General features: G+C 40.4%; 1 protein-coding gene across 1 annotated transcript in view; it reads left to right on the top strand.

Moving 5' to 3' along the window:
- ASB7 (ankyrin repeat and SOCS box containing 7) overlaps positions 1 to 17,422 on the top strand; it is a 51,918-nt gene extending 34,496 nt beyond the window's left edge. The window contains exon 6 of the mRNA XM_017675110.3: positions 14,048 to 17,422. Coding sequence (XP_017530599.1) covers positions 14,048 to 14,187 — 140 coding nt within the window. The 3' untranslated portion in view covers positions 14,188 to 17,422. The remainder of the gene's footprint in view (positions 1 to 14,047) is intronic.
- The last annotated feature ends 3,499 nt before the right edge of the window (positions 17,423 to 20,921 follow it).

The raw sequence follows: 20,921 nt of genomic DNA on the forward strand, positions 1-20,921 counted from the left end.
AGCAAGATAGACCACTGGATATTATTGGGAAAGAACACAAAATGTTCATTGAGAGCCAAGATGGCGGTGTGAGTAGGGCAGCAGAAATCTCCTCCCAGAACCATATATATTTTTGAAAATAACAACAAATAAAAGAGAGACCAGTGGATACAGTACAACAGTCAGGCTACATCTACATCTGCGAGAATTCAGCATCTCATGAAGAGGGTAAGACACAAGCCGTGGCCCAGCAGGACCCAAGTGCTCCCCCCATCCCAGCTACCGGGTGGGAGGAAGGGACTCGGAACGGGGAGGGATTGAAACCCAGGACTGCTAAACAACCAGCTCTAGTAATCTGCACCAGGAGCGGAGACACCCAGTGCACGGTGTGCTGGATATTAGAGAAACGGAAAAGCAAAATCTGCGAGCGGATCCCCGCATCCAGCTCCTGGGACAAAAGAAAAGCGAGTGCTTTTTGAAAGTTTTAAAGGGACAGTGACCTCACAGCTGGATGGAATCATCCCGGCACACACAGCCCAGCATCTGGGAATCCTGGGGAACTCCAGGCGCTCTAACCCCCAGGGCAGCAGGGCAGCTCTGAAGCCCTTCATGGCAATAAGCAGCCTGTCAGTCATCCCCCTGGCCAGTGTGGCCCCCAACACAGTAGCCCAGTAGCCTGAGAGCAGTGGCGGCAGAGCGGCCCAGGAGTGGGCATGTGAGGCTGCACTGGCGGGGCAGCCTGGGAGTGGGCATGTGGGCTGGTGGCGGTGGTGTAGCTGAGTGGCCAGGGAGCAGCTGTGCACGCCCACGGCAGCAGCCAAGCCAGGGAGCGGCCGTGCATGCCCGGAGCAGTAGCGGAGTGGCCCGGGAGCGGCTGCGCCCACAGCAGCCACCCAGAATCTCCTCCCGGCATGCAGCCACCCGGGCCAGACCCAAAGGCCGCCGCCCGCCTGCAGCTTCCCTGCACAGGCAGAAGAAACTGGGGCAAGGTGAGGTGGGGCACCGCTCTAGCAGGAGAGCACACCCAGCGCGCCTGCCACTCCCTGCAGGGCTCTGGGCTACCCTGATGGTGACCCCACCCACAGCAGCTTAGGGGATTAACCCGGAGGCTGCTCCAGGAGTGTGGGTAACCGACACAGGCAGCGGAGAAGGGCAAGGCAACCAGCAAGCAGGAAAGGACTTTGTTCTCCCAGCTCACACATGCGCTACCTGCCTACAGCTACCTCTATCGCCATGAAAAGGCAGAAGAATTTGGTCCAGTCCAGAATTACCCGGACAACTCCCGAAAGAGGGCCTGAGGAGATAGATTTAGCCAATCTTCTTGAAAAAGAATTCAAAATAAAGGTCATAACCATGCTGATAGACCTGCAGAGAAATATGCAAGAGCTAAAGGAGCAAGTAGGGAGGGAGAATACAGAAATGAAACAATCTCTGAAAGGACTTAAGAGCAGACTGGATGAGGTGCAAGAGGCTGTTAATGGAATAGAAATCAGAGAACAGGAACACAGAGAAGCTGACACAGAAAGAGATAAAAGGATCTCCCGGAATGAAAGAATATTAAGAGAACTGTGTGACCAATCCAAGCAGAACAATATCTGCATTATAGGAGTACCAGAAGAAGAAGAAGAAGAAAGAAAAAGGGATAGAAAGTGTACTTGAAGAAATAATTGCTGAAAACTTCCCCAAACTGGGGGAGGAAATAGTCTCTCAGACCATGGAGGCCCACAGAACTTCCAAAACAAGGAACCCAAGGAGGACAACACCAAGACATATAGTAATTAAAATGGCAAATATCAAAGACAAGGACAGAGTATTAAAGGCAGCAAGAGAAAAAAGGTCACCTACAAAGGAAAACCCATCAGGCTATCATCAGACTTCTCAACAGAAACCTTACAGGCCAGAAGAGAATGGCATGATATATTTAATGCAGTGAAACAGAAGGGCCTTGAACCAAGAATACTGTATCCAGCACAACTATCATTTAAATATGAACGAGGGATTAAACAATTCCCAAACAAACAAAAGTTGAGGGAATTTGCCTCCCACAAACCACCTCTACAGGGTATTCCAGAGGAACTTCTCTAGATGGAAGCACTCCTAAGGCTCAATAGATGTCACCAGAGAAAATAAAATCACAGCAAAGAAAGCAAACCAACCAAATACTAACTAGAGGCAAAAAATAAAATCAACTACTCACAAAACTAGTCAAAGGAAACACGAAAGAGCACAGAATAAAACACCTACCATATAAAGAATGGAGGAGGAGGAATAAGAAGGGAGAGAAATAAAGAACCATCAGACTGTGCTTATAATAGCTTAGTAAGCGAGTTAAGTTAGACAGTTGGGCAGTAAAGAAGCTAACCTTGAACCTTTGGTAACCATGAATCTAGAGCCTGCAATGGCAGTAACTACATATCTTTCAATAATTACCCTAAATGTAAATGGACTGAATGCACCAATCAAAAGACCCAGAGTAATAGAATGGATAAAAAAGCAAGACCCATCCATATGCTGCTTACAGGAGACTCACCTCAAACCCAAAGACATGCACAGACTAAAAATCAAGGGTGGAAAAAGATATTTCATGCAAACAATAGGGAGAAAAAAGCAGGTGTTGCAATACTAGTATCAGACAAAATAGACTTCAAAACAAAGAAAGTAACAAGAGATAAAGAAGGGCATTACATAATGATAAAGGGCTCAGTCCAACAAAAGGATATAACCATTATAAATATATATGCACCGAATACAGGAGCACCAACATATGTGAAACAAATACTAACAGAATTAAAGGAGGAAATAGAATGCAATGCATTCATTTTAGGAGTCTTTAACACACTACTCACTCCAAACGACAGATCCACCAGACAAAAAATAAGTAAGGACACAGAGGCACTGAACAACACACTAGAACAGATGGATTTAACAGACATCTACAGAACTCCACACCCAAAAGCAGCAGGGTACACATTCTTCTTAAGTACACATGGAACATTTTCCAGAATAGACCACATACTAGGCCACAAAAAGAGCCTCAGTAAATTACGAAAGATTGAAATTCTACCAACCAACTTCTCAGACCACAAAGGTGTAAAATTAGAAATAAATTATACAAAGAAAACAAAAAGGCTCACAAACACATGGAGGCTTAACAACATGCTTCTAAATAATCAGTGGATCAATGACCAAATTAAAACAGAGATCAAGCAATATGTGGAGACAAATGACAATGACAGCATAAAGCCCCAACTTCTGTGGGATGCAGCGAAGGCAGTTCTAAGAGGAAAGTATATAGCAATCCAGGCCTACTTAAAGAAGGAAGAACAATCCCAAATGAGTAGTCTAAACTCACAGTTATTAAAACTATAAAAAGAAGAACAAATGAGGCGCAAAGTCAGCAGAAGGAGGGATATATTAAAGATCAGAGAAGAAATAAATAAAATTGAGAATAGTAAAACAATAGGGAAAAAAATCAGTGAAATGAAGAGCTGGTTCTTTGAGAAAATAAACAAAAGAGATAAGCCCCTAGCCAGACTTATTAAGGGAAAAAGAGAATCTACACACATCAACAGAATCAGAAATGAGAAAGGAAAAATCATAATGGACCCCACAGAAATACAAAAAATTATTAGAGAATACTATGAAAACCTATATGCTAACAAGCTGGAAAACCTAGAAGAAATGGACAACTTCCTAGAAAAATAAAACCTCCCAAGACTGACCAAGGAAGAAACAGAAAATCTAAACAGACCAATTACCAGCAAATAAATTGAATCGGTAAAATAAACTACCCAATAACAAAACTCCTGGACCGGATGGATTCACTGCTGAATTTTATCAGACATATAGAGAAGACATAATACCCATTCTCCTTAAAGTTTTCCAAAAAATAGAAGAAGAGGGAACACTTCCAAACTCATTCTATGAAGCCAGCATCACTCTAATACCAAAACCAGGCAAAGACCCCACCAAAAAAGAAAATTACAGACCAATATCCCTGATGAACATAGATGCAAAAATACTCAACAGAGTATTAGCAAACCAAATTCAAGAAAACATCAAGAGGATCATACACCATGATCAAGTGGGATTCATCTCAGGGATGCAAGGATGGTAGAACATTTGAAAATCCATCAACATCATCCACCACATCAACAAAAAGAAGGACAGAAACCATATGATCATTTCCATAGATGCTGAAAAAGCATTCGACAAAATTCAACATCCATTCATGATAAAAACTCTCAACAAAATGGGCATAGATGGCAAGTACCTCAACATAATAAAGGCCATATACGACAACCCCACAGCCAGCATCATACTTAACAGTGAGAAGCTGAAAGCTTTTCCTCTAAGATTGGGAATAAGACAGGGATCCCCACTCTCCCCACTGTTATTTAACCTAGTACTGGAGGTCCCAGCCACAGCAATCAGGCAAAACAAAGAAATACAAGGCATCCAGATTGGTAAAGAAGAAGCTAAACTGTCACTATTTGCAGATGACATGATATTGTACATAAAAAACCCTAAAGACTCCATTCCAAAACTACTACAACTAATATCTGAATTCAGCAAAGTTGCCGGATACAAAATGAATACACAGAAATTTGTTGCCTTCCTATACACTAATGATGAACTAACAGAAAGAGAAATCAGGAAAACAATTCCATTCACAATTGCATCAAAAAGAATAAAATACCTAGGAATAAACCTAACCAAGGAAGTGAAAGACCTATACCCTGAAAACTACAAGTCACTCTTAAGAGAAATTAAAGGGGACACTAACAGATGGAAACTCATCCCATGCTCTTGGCTAGGAAGAATTAATATTATCAAAATGGCCATCCTGCCCAAAGCAATATACAGATTCAATGCAATGCCTATCAAAATACCAACAACATTCTTCAATGAACTGGAACAAATAGTTCTAAAATTCATATGGAACCACCAAAGACCCCAAATAGCCAAAGCAATCCTAAGAAGGAAGAATAAAACAGGGGGCATCTTGATTCCCAACTTCAAGCTCTACTACAAAGCCACAGTAATCAAGACAGTTTGGTATTGGCACAAGAGCAGAGCCACAGACCAGGGGAACAGAATAGAGAATCCAGATATTAACCCAAACATATATGGTCAATTAATATATGATAAAGGAGCCATGGACATACAATGGGGAAATGACAGCCTCTTCAACAGCTGGTGTTGGCAAAACTGGACAGCTACATGCAAGAGAATGAAACTGGATTATTGTCTACCCCATACACAAAAGTAAATTCGAAATGGATCAAAGACCTGAATGTAAGTCATGAAACCATAAAACTCTTAGAAAAAAACATAGGCAAAAATCTCTTGGACATAAACATGAGTGACTTCTTCATGAACATTATCTCCCCGGGCAAAGGAAACAAAAGCAAAAATGAGCAAGTGGGACTATATCTAGCTGTAAAGCTTCTGTACAGCAAAGGACACTACCAATAGAACAAAAAGGCATCCTACAGCATGGCAGAATAAAGTCATAAATGATAGATCCCCTAAAGGATTGATATCCAAAATATACAATGAGCTCATGTGCCTCAACAAACAAAAAGCAAATAATCCAATCAAAAAATGGGTAGAGGAGCTGAATAGACAGTTCTCTAAAGAAGAAATTCAGATGGCCAACAGACACATGAAAAAATGCTCCACATCACTTGTCATCAGAGAAATGCAAATTAAAAACACAATGAGATATTACCTCACACCAGTAAGGATCGCCATCATCGAAAAGACAAACAACAACAAATGTTGGCAAGGTTGTGGAGAAAGAGGAACCCTCCTACACTGCTGGTGGGAATGTAAACTAGTTCAACCATTGTGGAAAGCAGTATGGAGGTTCCTAAAAAAGCTCAAAATAGAAATACCATTTGACCTAGTAATTCCACTTCTAGGAATTTACCCTAAGAATGCAGCAGCCCAGTTTGAAAAAGACATATGCACCCCTATGTTTATCGCAACATTGTTTACAATAGCCAAGAAATGGAAGCAACCTAAGTGTCCATCAGTAGATGAATGGATAAAGAAAAAGTGGTACATATACACAATGGAATATTATTCATCAATAAGAAGAAAACAAATCCTACCATTTGCAACAACATGGATGGAGCTAGAGGGTGTTATGCTCAGTGAAATAAGCCAGGCGGAGAAAGACAAGTACCAAATGATTTCACTCATATGTGGAGTATAAGAACAAAGAAAAACTGAAGGAACAAAACAGCAGCAGAATCACAGAACCCAAGAATGGACTAACAGTTACCAAAGGGAAAGGGACTCGGGAGGATGGGTGGGAAGGGAGGGATAAGGCAGCGGTGTGGGGAGAGAAAGGGGGCCTTACGATTAACATGTGTAATGTGGGGGTGGGGCATGGGGAGGGATGTGCAACACAGAGAAGACACATAGTGATTCTACAGTATCTTACTACGCTGATAGACAGTGACTGTAATGGGGCTTGTGGGGGGGACTTGGTGATGGGGGGAGTCTAGTAAATATAATGTTCCTCATGTAATTGTAGATTAATGATACCAAAATAAAAAAAATATTCATTGATTTACTTTCAGGTTCCATATTTAAACTAGCCTTTAAAAAAATTCACCTGTTGAATTTTGGTGGCGTATCAAAGAAGATCCACTATTACCTAAAAAGGCTATTAAAATATTCCTTCCTTTCTCAACTACGGAAGAGAGTGAGGCTGGATTTTCTTCAGCTACTTCAATTAAGACAGCGTATTACGACAAATGAAATGTAGAAGCGGGTCTGTGAATTCAGCTGTTTTCTAGGAAGCTAGACCTGAAAAGAGATTTGCAAAATGTGAAACAGTGCCACTCTTTCTACAAAACCTTAACCAGCTTTTTTTCATAAAAATTTATTCCAACCGATAGTTTATTATTATTTTTTATTTAAATATAATATTTAAATAATAAATATGCCCCCTATGTTTGAATTTATTATTGCTACTTAAAAAAACTTTTTTAAGTCTTAATTTTAATTTCTAAATATGGCAAATGTATAGCCCACATAAACAAAAATTCTTTGAAGTTCTCCAATTTTGAGAGTGCAAAGAAAGAGGTTCTAAAACTAAAAATTGGAGACCTAGCTGTGTGCAATTTCTACATCCAAATTTTTAAGGACACCCTGTTAGCCTAATGTCTTTAGTACTTGATGACGCTCAAACATATTTCTGTTTACAGTTACAATCTGTGGGTAAAATGAATGCATTCAATTACTGCTTGCCCTATCCCAGCATGTTTACTAAGGATCTGTAGGAATCAACAATTTTTGAAGTTTGTCTATAAAATCGTGGTTCTATCAGATGCTGTAGGGGTAAAACAGATTCTCCATTCCAATCAGTTTTGAAGACTAGTCCTCTGAATTCTTGATCCCAGTTTTAGAGATTCAAGATGTACAGTAGCATATCACAAGTGCCAAGAAGCCTTGAGTAAATTAGCCATTTGACTTCGTTCATTAACTAAATGCTTACTTTTACACAGCATCTTTTAATCCTATGTCAGCCACTGTGTAGATTATTCTTCAGGCAGAGAATGTGATAGTTGGGTTTGTGTTTAGTATCCGAAGGAGTCTGAGTTGATGCACTGATCTATGTTTCTAGTAGTTGCTATTCAAAGACTTGAAGCAGCCACTCGGTATGTTTCAGCGGCGTATAAAAGGCAGGACAGGGTTGTATTTCATTTTGTATGTTTTAAGGAATTAAAGGGCTCGTATTTCTAAGAGGAAGAGATTAGGTAAATGGGACTTGAGTTGGGTAAACTGTTTGTGGAAGACTTAATCTGTCAAGTACATAAGCTCGTTGCTTTCTAAAACATCTGTCACAGGTGTTTAAAAATACTATTTTAAAAACACTGCAGTGACCTGAAATATTTTTTGCTTAACTTTCAGTAATAGTCAACTATTACGTTTTAGCTGCAGGAGTTAAACTTTAAAAACAAAGTTTCAAGCGTGAAAAAAGTAAGAATACAAATCATGACTCCTTTTTTTTTAGTTTGTTTTTAATTTTAAGAAAGTGAAATTTAGGCTGTGGCTTTCTTAGCTAAATCTAGTACAGCAACAGGTATGTGAGGAGATGAGCACATGAACACCACCTCTCTATCAGGTGCCCGTCGTTCCTGTGTTCTTTTCAAATACTCCTTTAATCACTTTCTTTGATTTTTTTTTTGGTAGACTGACTTCTCAAAACAGTGTTAACCTAGTAGAACTCTTTGGAGAAATAGTTGTGTAACACAGTTTAAGGTTATTTTTGAGTATTGAGGTTTCTTTCCTGATAAATTGGGGATAATGGCCAGAATCTCCATTGTGGTCTTACTAGGTTTTTCAATCCCAGTTATTAAAATCACTTAAGGTAGAAAATAAATAAATAGAAAGAAGTTTTAAATCAAAATTACTACATTTTAAGGTTCTTTGCTATGGAAAGTATTACTTTATTCTGTACTTTTTCCATCATATTTATATTATTTTGTATTTTTAATGTGGCCTTCTAGAGATTTCTTGCCAGTTATTAGGAAGTAATACGTGGTTTTGTTTGTCTTCATGCAAATGGAAAATATAGGTCAGAGCTCATTTGCTTGTGGAAAAAATGTAGCCAGTGGACAACTGGCATCAAGGCTAATAGTGTATATATTTGGATGCTAAGAGTTAAATCAGAGTAGCTTTTTATTTTACAATACAGTGATTTTTATTTTAAGGTATGCTAGAAACTGACTTTGTCCTACAAAGTAAGGTTTGTTTAACACATTTCACACCCTGTGAAGGGAATTCAGAGGCAGGAGCAAGGGAATAAAATGTGTTTCTGGTAGAACTTTAAAATGAGAAGCTGAGATACAGCAAAGAGGTATTGGAGAGCCTTCCAGACGTTGACCTACAATGGAGAGATGCTTGAGGAACAGGTCCGCTTCTGTAAAGCAGTCCAGAGGAGGCTTCTTGCTGCTTCACACCGTCTCCTCCTCCCTTGGTGTCTGTCCACCTCACAGAAAAGTTTGGGACTTTGTTTTGCTTTCATTTTGTTCCTTTTGGTTATGAGATAATGTCTTGCCTCCCTATGTACCTTTATAAATATTTTATCCAAAAAAATAAGCTTAGCCTATCATAAAGGTGGTAATGGCAGTATCAAAAGGAGGCAGTTTAGGATATTTTCTAAATTACACTGCTGCCTGGTTTTGTAATTTCTACTAGACCAGACCCTTCAAAAGTTGATTTCCTGGCTTACGCCAGCCCAATTCCTACTAATGGTGGGCTTCTTTACCAAATGGGAAGACTGGTAACCCTTTGAACTATTGTGTATTCCATTGTAGTTCATTAGGATGAATACCTGTAGTGTTTCTGCATCCCCCAAAATGTTCATAATTGCTTAAATTATACTCTTAGTATGGGTTCCCCCAGGCACTCCCATGGACAAGGCAGTTGTTATTTAGCAGGGTGGGAATGACTGTTCAGGACCCCAGTAAACACAGTGCATGTGTATGTTGTTGGGTTTTTTTTGCTTTCATTCCCTTTATTCTTTCTCTGCCTCCTTTTCCTCTGACCTTTCCTCCTCTCCCCGCCCCCACCCTTTAAATCTTTGGGACAGTGCGCTTTTGAGTTCTCACGGGGTACTCAGTAAATGCTTTTGAGGAATGTGTTGACAAGAAAGTACTTCTTTTTCAATTATAATCTTCTATCCTAAAATGATATTCCTGAAAAAGTATCTCCTTAGTCAGCTAGCCTTAGAAATAACAATAATGTCAGTGAGTACTCCTTATTATTACTCTGTCACTTAGCCCACTTTCCCCTCAGTGCTGGTCCCTGGCAAGATGAGTTACTGTCTGTGCCTCTGTGGGTCAGTAGCATAATGGCATCCCCCACTTCATCACTGTACAGGCTTTTACACATCACAGTTAAGGTTCTCACACATCTGCGCATTTCAACTCATGCAGTGATTTCCAGAATACGATTTCCATCAGTCTGCCCAGGACTGTTTCTCAGTAATGGATTACTAATTGTTCCTTTGCTGTTAACCTGTCAACCAGCTTTCTTGACTGTCTTAACCCCAAAAAGATGGAGACTTCAGTTTCCAAGAAGGATGCCTGTGCTTATCTGGGAAGGAGATGTAAACATTATCTTTGCAAGTATTTAAAACTTACTATTTTAACATTTATTTCCCAAATACTTATATAGGCTTTTACTATGTGCCTCGTACTATTCTAAGCACTTTACCAAAATTAACTCTTTTTATGTTTATGAAGCCTGTGATGTATGTACTGTCGTCTTCAGTTTGTGCATGAGGAGACTGAGTCGGAGGCTAAGGAGATCTAAGGAGATTGCTCCAGATCAGACTGCGGATGGTGTGTCTAGGAGTCAAACCCATGTCCCTGGCTCCAGAGTTGATGCCTTTAACCACTAGGATATGCCTCTACCATTAAAGGTCTTTCTGCAGATAGGAACCACACATGATCAAGAAATCTTTAAAAGATCAGATTCTCCCACAGTATGTTGCCACAACATACTGCCTAACAAGGAAAAAAAAATCAGTAGTAAACTGAGTAAAACTTAACAATATCTAGGCATAGAAAGTGCATTTTACTCAAGGAAGGTTTCATGCAGAGATGACTTCTGAGGGTGGTAGTGTTTCTGTAGTTTCATCCCTTGAATTAAAGTTGCCAGCTCATCTTTGCCCTCTTGCATTTTATCATAGACAATGAGGAGAGCCAGTTATACCTCCAGTGTTTTGTCTGGGAAGTCTTCCGAACTAGATCATTAGGGCATTTTTTGACACGTACCACAGGTGAGAGTGTTGCCAAACTTCCTACTGCTAATGAAAGGCTCCTTTCCTCCAGCTTCTAGTAACTTCTAAAACACTTACGTTTAAGCCTTGCCAACAGCCTCCTCAAAGCCCTTCCCACCACTGCCTTGCTCCAGTGATAAAGCCACATATTTTAGAATTCTTTTTATGGCAGCACCCTCCTTCTAGGGCCCAGAGTCTCATTCGGTTATCTACTGCTGCAGAATTTAGTGGCTTAACCAGTCATAGCTGATTATTTCACTTGTCTGCTTTGCGCAGTGTCACATGGAGTTGCTTAACGGGGGCTTTCCCGTTTTCACCCAAAATGGCTCCCTCAGGTGGCCAACAAGTGGACGCTAGCAGCTCAGCCAGAATGGTGGGGCCGTGACCCCACGTCCTTATTACAGCCTGCCCGGACTCCTTTGTGGCATGGTGTTCCAGGAGCGGATGTTCCAAGACCCAAGTCACCTTTTATGGCTTAGCCATAGCAGCCACAGAGCATCACTTCAGGCACAGTCACGAGGCTTGCCAGTTTCAAGGATCTGGAACCTAAGCTTCATCCCATAATGATGGGAGTATCCAGTCACATTGTAAAAAAGAGCTTTAGGCATAGGTGTACTGTGGTCATTTTGGAGAATGCGAACTGCCACAAAACGAGACCATCAGACGATGCCCCATTATGTAACCTTTTGTCTCCTTCCCTTCTTACTTTAGCTAAGCAAATTCCAGTAACATAGTCTTTCCACTTTGTTGGGTGCATTTCACTTTAGTATACATGTTTGCTTTTATGTGTCAACTTTATCTTCATCTGTTTTTTGCCTAAATACATTTTGCTTGTTTTTATTAGTATTATACTAGAAAAGAACCTGCCATCTATTAGGAAAATCAAATTCTTAACTTAGAGAAAAGAAGATACACATCTAATTTATATTCTGGTTTGCATTTGCAGATCAAATACTATCAGCATTTATTGAAAAATGAGTGATAATTTATTCTCCTAATGGGAGCCCATCCATAGTGATGAAACGTAATTCAAAACAGGTTACAAAATGATTTGTTGTTGACATGGGTTTGTTTTACAGTGAGTCGACTGTTTTATGCTTTGAGGGCAAGCCTATTAAGTATTCGTTTGTTCAGCTAGTACATGTTGAGTATTGTGTCAGGCATTGGGCTTACCTTGGCAGCCAGAAGTGGTCCTGCCCTCCCAGAACACGTGTTATATAGTGAGGAAGACGGGCATTAATAGGTAATGACCAAATAACCGTAAAGTCACAGCCACATTAAGTGGTAGTGGGTAGGAGCTCCAAGGAGTTTCTGATGGAGAACTGAACCCTGTCTCCCATAATGAAGTTCCCTTTTAGCAGAGGTGTGGGCGATGGAGAAAACGTACTTGAAGAGATACCTGAGTGTGTGTGTGTGTGACAGCCCCGCATGGATCTGTGTGCTGAGATCTGTACTTACACAGGACCCTAGTTTACAGACATTTCTGTGAAAGCAGTGGCTTCTGCTGTGATTCTCTTCAGAGACCATGTTTTAAGTAACTATTGGAAAGCCTGTGTTCATACAGGCCTTACAGAGCAGAAGTCTGAGTTTTAAGGAGCCTTTCTTGTTTATGAAGAATTATATTATGCTGAATAATGGCGATCACTACAAACAAGTACAATTTGTGTAAGTGAGGAAGGACTAAGTATAGCCGTGTTTCTTTGCGTGTGGCCTGGGGGGACTCATGCAGTTCCCTGAGACCCTTTCATCTGAGGTCAAAATGAGGTGTATCTGAGTTCAAAATGATTTTCACAATAATGCTGAGACATGATTTGCCTTTTTCACATTCCTTCTTTCATAAGTGTGAATACACTTTTGCCAAGGCTAAATATGATTTCATCACAACAGATTAAATACAGAAGCATATATGAGAATTCAGCTATCATCCATTAAGTTAAACCTTTAAAAGTTTTGCAAAAATGTTGAAGAATGCCATTCTTCTATTTTGAAAGTGTTATTTTCATAGTAATGTTATATATGTTAACATGTAATAAGTTTACTTTTTTTATTTTTAAGTGAATTAATTAATATTTCTAAACTTTCTGTTGAAACTTGTAAGATAGTAATCATTGATAGCTGTAACCCACATAAACAGTTCTTTCGGCTCCTCGATAATTTTTTAAAGCATAAAGAGGTTTTGAGACCAAGAAGTCTGGGAAATGCTGAAGTCTGGCGTCCTACCTGACTTTGAGCGTGTTGATTTCTCTGAGACTTGAGAAGTCTGTAAAATGGGGATTATGATCAAAGTACTTCCCTCATAAAGGATTAAACGAGTTCGTATGTGTCAAGAGCTTATGATACATGACACAGAGTATGCGTTCTATATATGTTAGTGTGTATTACTACTCCCATTTGATATGAAAGCAGAATTTATGTGAATCCAAACACTGCTGATGTACTGTTGCTGAGAATTTTTCCTTGTACTTATGGTCATCTGTGCTGTTTTGGTAACACATAGTATTCAACAGTGAAACAAATTGGATTTTGCAATTTTCTTTTGAGTTGGGTTATAGCAGAGGTTTATTGGCAGATGGTCAAGGTGTGAGGTTTGAAGAGGCATGAATTCAGAATAGTTTGGGGTGCTTTTTCTGCCCCACCCCAGCCTTCCCAGTCTAGGCTGTCATCCCCAGAACCAAGGCCCTGCTATGTCCAGTCACAGTGAACCAGCAGGCAAGTACTGTGTGCGAAACCCCCTAGGGATTGTTACCGGTCTGGGTCTGATTGTCCTAGACAGTGGGCTGAAAGGAGGAGCCCCGTTAGGGAGCAGCTAGCCTACTCCCTTCGCTTTTCAGATGAAGAAATGAGGCCCAGCAGGAATGATTGGCCCACACAGGTTCATTCTGTATATTAGAAACCTCGCCGGGATGAGAACCGGCCTTCTGATTTGTAATGGAAAGAATATGAGGCTTAACAATCAGAAAAGCTGGTTTTAGTCTGTCTAAAAGGCTGTAATTGCTCCTACAACATGGAGCAATTTACTTAAAACTCTGATACTTATTGTCTTTATTTGTAAAATGGAGGTGAAGATCGACCATCCAGGGCTGTGGAAAGGATCAAGTGAGACATCATACGAAGATGCCTCTTCATTGGCATCTAATTCTTTGCATGTGAAGTCCATAGAGAGAGCCAGTTTCCAGTGAAATGAGCAGTTCCCTTCAGAGCCTGAACACCACGCTGTACTTTGTAGCTTTGTAACATTCTCTTTCTTTTCTGTCTTTTTAGGACAGCCCAGAAACTTGCAGGACCTGTGCCGAATTAAAATTCGACAATGTATAGGCCTCCAAAACCTAAAGCTACTTGATGAACTACCAATTGCCAAGGTCATGAAAGACTACTTAAAACACAAATTTGATGATATCTGATATACACAGAACTGTGGGCAAGGTTAGGAGTTATATTCCAGATACTTAAAAGGCTGTTGGCCTTGCACAAAGTATATCCTATGCAATTTCTGATTTGCTGTGAAGTCAGAAAGCAGGTATACACTTTTAGGTTTTGTTTTGTTTGGTTGGTTTTCATTGTAGGGGAGGGATTTATATATATATATATATATATATATATATATATATATATATATATATATATATATATAAACATACACACCACATGCTTGAAGGTCTTAATTGGTTCCTTGGTCCAAGTTCAAGAGGTCCAAGCTTTCTATACAATATTGCATTTACAAGAATTGTTTTTCCAAAATGACACAAGCAAGTTTTGAGCGGAGAATTTACCCTTTCCAAATTTATGGGTTCATTGGCGTGCACGATTTTGTAAACCAGCAGAGCACTTGTTAAAGTTCGGAGGCACAGTTTGACCTGGGGAGGTCCTGGGTTCTACTGGAAAATGCCCTAAGAAATTTTTTTAAGTGATGCTGTCACCTCATTCATTTTTAATGAGTACAAATTGGCTGTTTCAAACTGTTCTTTTCCTAATGAATGTAGCTTTCAGATGACATAAATCCAGTTCTGCTTTCCTGTTGGTGTGCTCTTGTTTTTAACTTATTTTTTTAAACAACTGTAGTACACTACCCAGAGACATTGGGTCTCAACTTCTTAGTTGACTTGTGTTTTTAAAAAAATTAATGGGGAAGAAAATAACTTTATAAAGCCAGTGTATTCTGTTTTTGAAGCAGTGCCTCCAGTGCAATACCCTTCTGGTGTATTTTTATCCATTATTTCACTTGATGTTCCTCATTCCGCAGCCGGCTTTGACATGCCCGTGAGAACAGGAACTGCCACTTTAATTTTAATTGCAGAACCATAGTATGTCAGTTGCAATTTCCTTTTTAAGCCTTGTCTTTTACTTCACTCTAAGTAGAAAACTTCATATCCTGGTAGTAGAGTATTCTCTAAAAATAGCCCAAAATATTGTTAAACCATTGGCTGTAATGCTTAAATAAGAATTCAGGGTGGTTTCATGGTGTTTTTTTGCTTTTCGTTTTCCTTCCTGGTTAAAAAATTTCTAAAGGGTACAGTTTCTAATGGATGCATATTTGTAAGACGGGTTAATTCCTAATATGCTAATTGAACTTTTCCTATCTGTTTTAAGGTTCTACACAGTAAAGCTCTTTAGGACAGTTATTTGATTTTCTGGGTTGATTGGGCCTATGTTTGCGGTATGAACGTGGATATGATAAAGGGTCACAACAATGCAAAAGCTTCCAGAGGCATTGGGGCTCTGTGATGGTGCTCTTGAAGATGTGTTCTGTGCGTGACTTGTCATCCTACTAGTTTCAGAAAAACCTTTTCAAATATCCCAGTATTGTTCTTAGTGCTTTGGGAAATTTCCAAATATTCACACACTAGTAATAAATTTGTTGTCAGAAGTTTACAAAATGAGGGGCTTCTCTTGGTCTGAATATCTACTTTCAAGTTGTTAAGGATAAAACGGTTTTGCCTGAGAAGTATAGCTCAGCCACTTTAGGAGGCTACTGTGGCTTTGCTGTTTTTCCAGAGCCAGCAGTGATGCTTTCTCAAGCACAAAGTTTGTGGCTGCTGTGGGTGCAGAGCAGCTGTGGCATCAGAGTGTCTGATCTGCTTGCACCTGGGCAGTACACAGGCTTCTGAAGAACAGGCAGCTTTGGTCCGCATCTGCTTGGCGGGATCCCTAATAGGGTTTGTAGACTCTTTTGCAGGGAACCAGTGAGAATGTAGCCAGGTCTGTAACTATCCCCGGTCTGTAACTGGAGCCTGATGAGTAGAAATGGGTGTTCTGGATAGGGGCTGAGCCGCTCTCATTCTTTAAACCAATACCCAGGTCAGAGTTAAGACATGCTAGCAGCATCAGGGACATGGCATGGCCAGAAATAAATTGAGTATTACTTCTCCCTAAAACCCCAGGCCCAGGGGGACAAGGAGTTGGAGGGTGCCCAGGGTCCTGCACACTGAACGTAATAGTAACGTTAAGTTCACATGACTTATTTCCTCATGTATGTGTATGTATTTATCCAGTTAATTTTAAATGATGTTTTTTTTACCAACCATTCAGAGATTTCCAAGCTAAGCTAGCCACTGGATTTGAGTCAGGGAATTCCCAGTAGAAAGATCAGATTAAGGTAAATTCTTTGTTCTGTATTGCTGCTGCAACTTCAGAAAAAAATTATGAGAGCTCTTCCTGGAATTGAAATTTCTGTTTAATGAAGAAGTGTAGAATTCCATTATTTATTGTTTGAGGTTTGATTTATCAGGAAGCTTAAAAAGAATGTTTTATTTTTGCTGTTAATAAAATCCCATCACATAACATTTAACAAAGACTAAAACGTCTCAAAGTGATTCGTGGACTGCATAGATGAATGTGCAGATCCACAATTGAATTTGATTGGTAGAGAAGCATTCTGCAATCCATAACAAGCATTTCAGAAAACCAGCTGATTGTTTTTTCTAGAATCTTGACTGAAGTGTTCAGGCTAGTATCAAATTTGTCACTGATCCCTCTCTGTTTCTTTTGAAATGTATCATTTAAAGCCTATTACTAAACCTTTATAAAAATACATTTGACAAGTACACCAAAGAAACTGGCTCATAAAAGATTATGATCACTAATGAACTACAAACCTCATCTTTTGAAAACAGAAGATTTTTTGTGTGTGCGTGTAAATATTTGTGTTTATAAATGTACAGCAGAGTAAGAGTGTTTTTTAGATTATTTAATTCTCATCTTTCTACACAATTTCCTACAGAATAATCCGTGCTTGTTAGTTTGGAGGACTTGACTGTTTTGTTTTTTTAATTCATTATCAGTCATGCTTGGAAACAGCATTTCCGCTAGAGAATTCAGTGTTCTGGCTGTAGCAGGAGAACACATCTGGAGCACGAGGGAGCCTAGAGTGATTTGTCAGATGCACACCCTGAGAGACAAGAATGTGTAGTTTGATTACCAGAATGGACCATACAAAAACTGAGCTTCTGACTTCCCTGCAGAATTGCTCATTAGCCCAGAATGTGATTGGGATGAGGCCCTTTGCCCACAAAATTTAGCTTTCATGTAACAACTAGTGTGTTATATCATAATGTATTTTGTTCTTGCTTTGTAATGTAAGTTTTGCTTTGGGTCAATTTGAATTAAAAAAAAAAACACTTAAATCTGGTTTAAAACATACTGGAATTGTGTTTTATTTCTAGCCGGCCTGAACTTTTTAGTATTTCAAGCTATTGGGTGAAAAGAAATAAAGATTTGTCTTGCGTTCATTGGCATTTTAGGTCATTGGGAATTATGTAAGAGTGTGATACAGAAAACAGCACTATTTTAGATCAGATAAGGCAGTTCTCCCCCTGCCCTTTTGTTAATGCATCCGGCATGTACCAACCAACGAAGGACTATCACATTCTTGAGGGTATTGACCCAGCACTCAGCCTTTCTGGGCTGAATTTCCCTCTGCCTGATGCCTACCACCCCTGAATAAGAATAGACTTGGACGACAGTGTTTGTAAGCACAGAAGAGTGAACGCAGTGAACGCAATGAATTTGAGGTAGTTTTTTAGCCTGTAGGAGACAGAAGCAAAATAAGTTTGATTTCACACTTTCTCTATAGAACATAAGCACAGCTTGATTCAGGAGAGACCTCAGACTAATATGAATGATGGCGTGCTAAGAGAAAGTGGGGACAGGCGATTTAGCACCCCCTGCAGAAATTTGGTGTTTTGCAACTATAACCTTGTTGCAAACTTGTCCAGGGTTTGGCACAGATGAAGGCCAAGAATGGGACATTAGAAACTATTCCTAATGATCAGCAGGGGAGTTCAGATGTGAAAAATAGCCGTGTTGCTTGGAAATCTTGAGGTCATTCCTTTTCCAGCGATGTAAGTAGTGTATTGTTTTTTCAGCTGATAGACAATTCGTAAAAATGGCTTATGAGCTATTGATAAAACAGCTTATCTGCTTGATAACAAAATATTTCCACAGCCCATGTAATTGGGTTTCAAAGATGAAAGAAAATGGATTTGCATCCTCTGCCTGTATTTATGTAACATAATGTAACTGTGTTCTCTTAACAGGTCTTACAGACTTTGATGTTAGAATTTACAGTAGCTTAAATACCAATAAAGATTTTAAATGTCTGCTGCCAGACACTAATATTTAGGCCCGAGTTGATGTAGGCTTCTAAGATATGATGCTAATTTGTCTTTTATTCTATCATGAGTTATTCTGTCATTACCTAGAAAAGGTCTCTTAAGTCTTAGATAATAAAATAGCTGGTCAGCTAGCATATGACATTTACTAGATCTCATGACTTCTCTTGTATACTGCTGATAGATACTGTTCAAAGCTTTATAATATGTTTCTCTAAGATCATGGTGCATTTTATAGGCATTTATCTTCCAGAACTCTGATTCCCGAGTAACAGCATTCTGAATCCCGTTTGACAAGACGGAGGTGATTTGTGGAAGGTCTGATGAGAAATCATCAGTGTGTGACTAAAACCCTGAAGTATCACTATTGCTGCAGGGCTGGTGTCTTGTCCCGGAGGAGAATCTTATACCAGGTATTGAGATGCAGTCCTTCAATTTCATCCACTCATCTGTGCCCAGTGCCCCATGCTGGCTTTCATTTATGCGTCCATGGCTAAGTGATTTGTCAGTTTAGAAGACCTGTAAACATTAGGTGTAGAGGATCCAATTAAACAAATTGTTGCTCTTCTGTTGCGGATACGACCTTAAAGACAAATCATGTAATTGTCTGTGGTTATTAGAAATATGTTTTAAGTCTTGGTTTGTTCTAGTATCTTAAAAATCACACTTAGAATCTTCATGTTTTCTTTCAATCAGGAATGGTTTTAAGCTGATACAAATGTAAGTTATTCTGTTACACTGTGTAGTAATGCAGTGATTCACTTTTCTGTGAAATAGTATTTTATGAATCAGAAAAGATATGGCTTAATTTGGACAGTGGGATGCAGTTGAAGTTGCGAAACTTGGGTTATGTGATGAGCAGACTGACCCTTTGTAACTGACATGGAGGTAATCCAGCTGCACATACTTCCTATTTTATCTGGCAAACGGAGTCATATTTTTCTTGTTCAGTCCTGAGCTTATGTTGCTTTTTTTCCTCTGATAATTTTGGGTGAAGTCACTGCCCAGTTTTCCTTTACCAAAAATAGGAGCCCTTGTAGAGCATGGATTTACTGTACATGACCATTGTATATTCCTCTAGAGGGTTTCTAGATTTTCCCTCAATTCTGGCCATGGAACCCTTTAGCAAAGTACACACATATGCTCAGTGTGGGCCTCTGCCTTGCCACGGTGCTCCTGTGTGCCAACCTTAGAGTTCCCGGATTGCTTATTTTCCCTGCCTTCTCTGGGTAGAAGTACAGCTTTATATCATTTAGGAAGAATGCCTAATAAATCATCTGAGCTATATCCGTTTCCCATCCTAGGTAGCACCAGAGACAGACAAATTGCATTTCTTCCTGGTTTTTATTACCACTGTTCTTAAATCAGTTGGTGTGAGTCCTTTGAGGACAGAATCCAGGTCTTAGTGGCCTGACTGTCAAGGAGTATTTGCAAAAGAATCAGTTTTCCAGGACTCTAGGTACATGGGGTCGTTGGTCCTCAGCCAGTGGTTTGTTCCTTTGATCCTCCAAGGAAACCAGGGCCAAGTGGGTGAGAGCACCAGCATCCCCCAGCTCCAGATCTCAAGTACACATTGTCCTGCTTCCTGCCAGGGTCGCCTCTTGCTGTCCCTCCTTCCCAGTGCCACCTCCCGTCCATCATAGTCACTGGGCGTTGGACCCACATGATCAGCTGCCTGGGCACTGTGATAGCAAGCATCTAAGAGGCCATGGGACTCTGGTTGCAAGGAGTTCTACCTACCAGGAGTCTCCCACCCTGAGTTCACAGCACATTGAGCCTCTGAAGGATTACAGTTTCCCCCAAAGCATGGGACTCTCCGTGCATGTCCAGCTCAGCTTCCCCCAGGGAGCCTCAGCTCACAGGTGTGTCTCCGCGGGTGGCAGCAGTGTTTGGACAGAGCTCTCCTCGGGACTCAGGCTGCTGGGTGGGGAGGGACTGAGGCAGAGCCTCTGGCCCACCAGCACCCATATGCTCTTCTCTTCTTTGCTGTGTACAGCACAAACGGTACCATTTTTTGCCGTAGGAAAGCACAGGCATAGTGGGTCCTTTTTTTCTGTAGCCACGTTTCCCCTCCATAGTGCCTGCCCGGCACAGCGCCTTGTGGGTAGTGCTCCGTTAGTATTTTCAAATGAATTTAGCCTGAACTCTTCCTTTTACAGGTGGGAAAGCCAAGCAAGTGAGAGCTGAAGAGATTAGTAGCTATGGCTGTGCAGGTAATGACTGGAGGTGGAGGGCGGTGTGAAGGCCCGGCCCCTCCATCTTGGCGTTTGGCTCTGCTGGGCTGTAGGGTCTCAGCTCTCACCTGCCTCTGTTGTTTTCTGTGGAGCAGAAATGAACCCATTGGTCACAGAGCAATAACGGGATGAGCTACATTTTGGCAAGAGTTGGCAAGGCTCAGGGCTCTATACATAATCCCTCCTGGATTTAAAACCCACATGTCGGTAACACTGCCTCCAGTTTCCTACACATTTTCTGAGAGTTTGCTTTTAGGCTCCACCAATGCCTTTTTTAATAATCTTGGGTGAAAA

The sequence above is a fragment of the Manis javanica genome, chromosome 18 (assembly GCF_040802235.1).
Source record: "Manis javanica isolate MJ-LG chromosome 18, MJ_LKY, whole genome shotgun sequence".
NCBI lineage: Eukaryota > Metazoa > Chordata > Mammalia > Pholidota > Manidae > Manis > Manis javanica.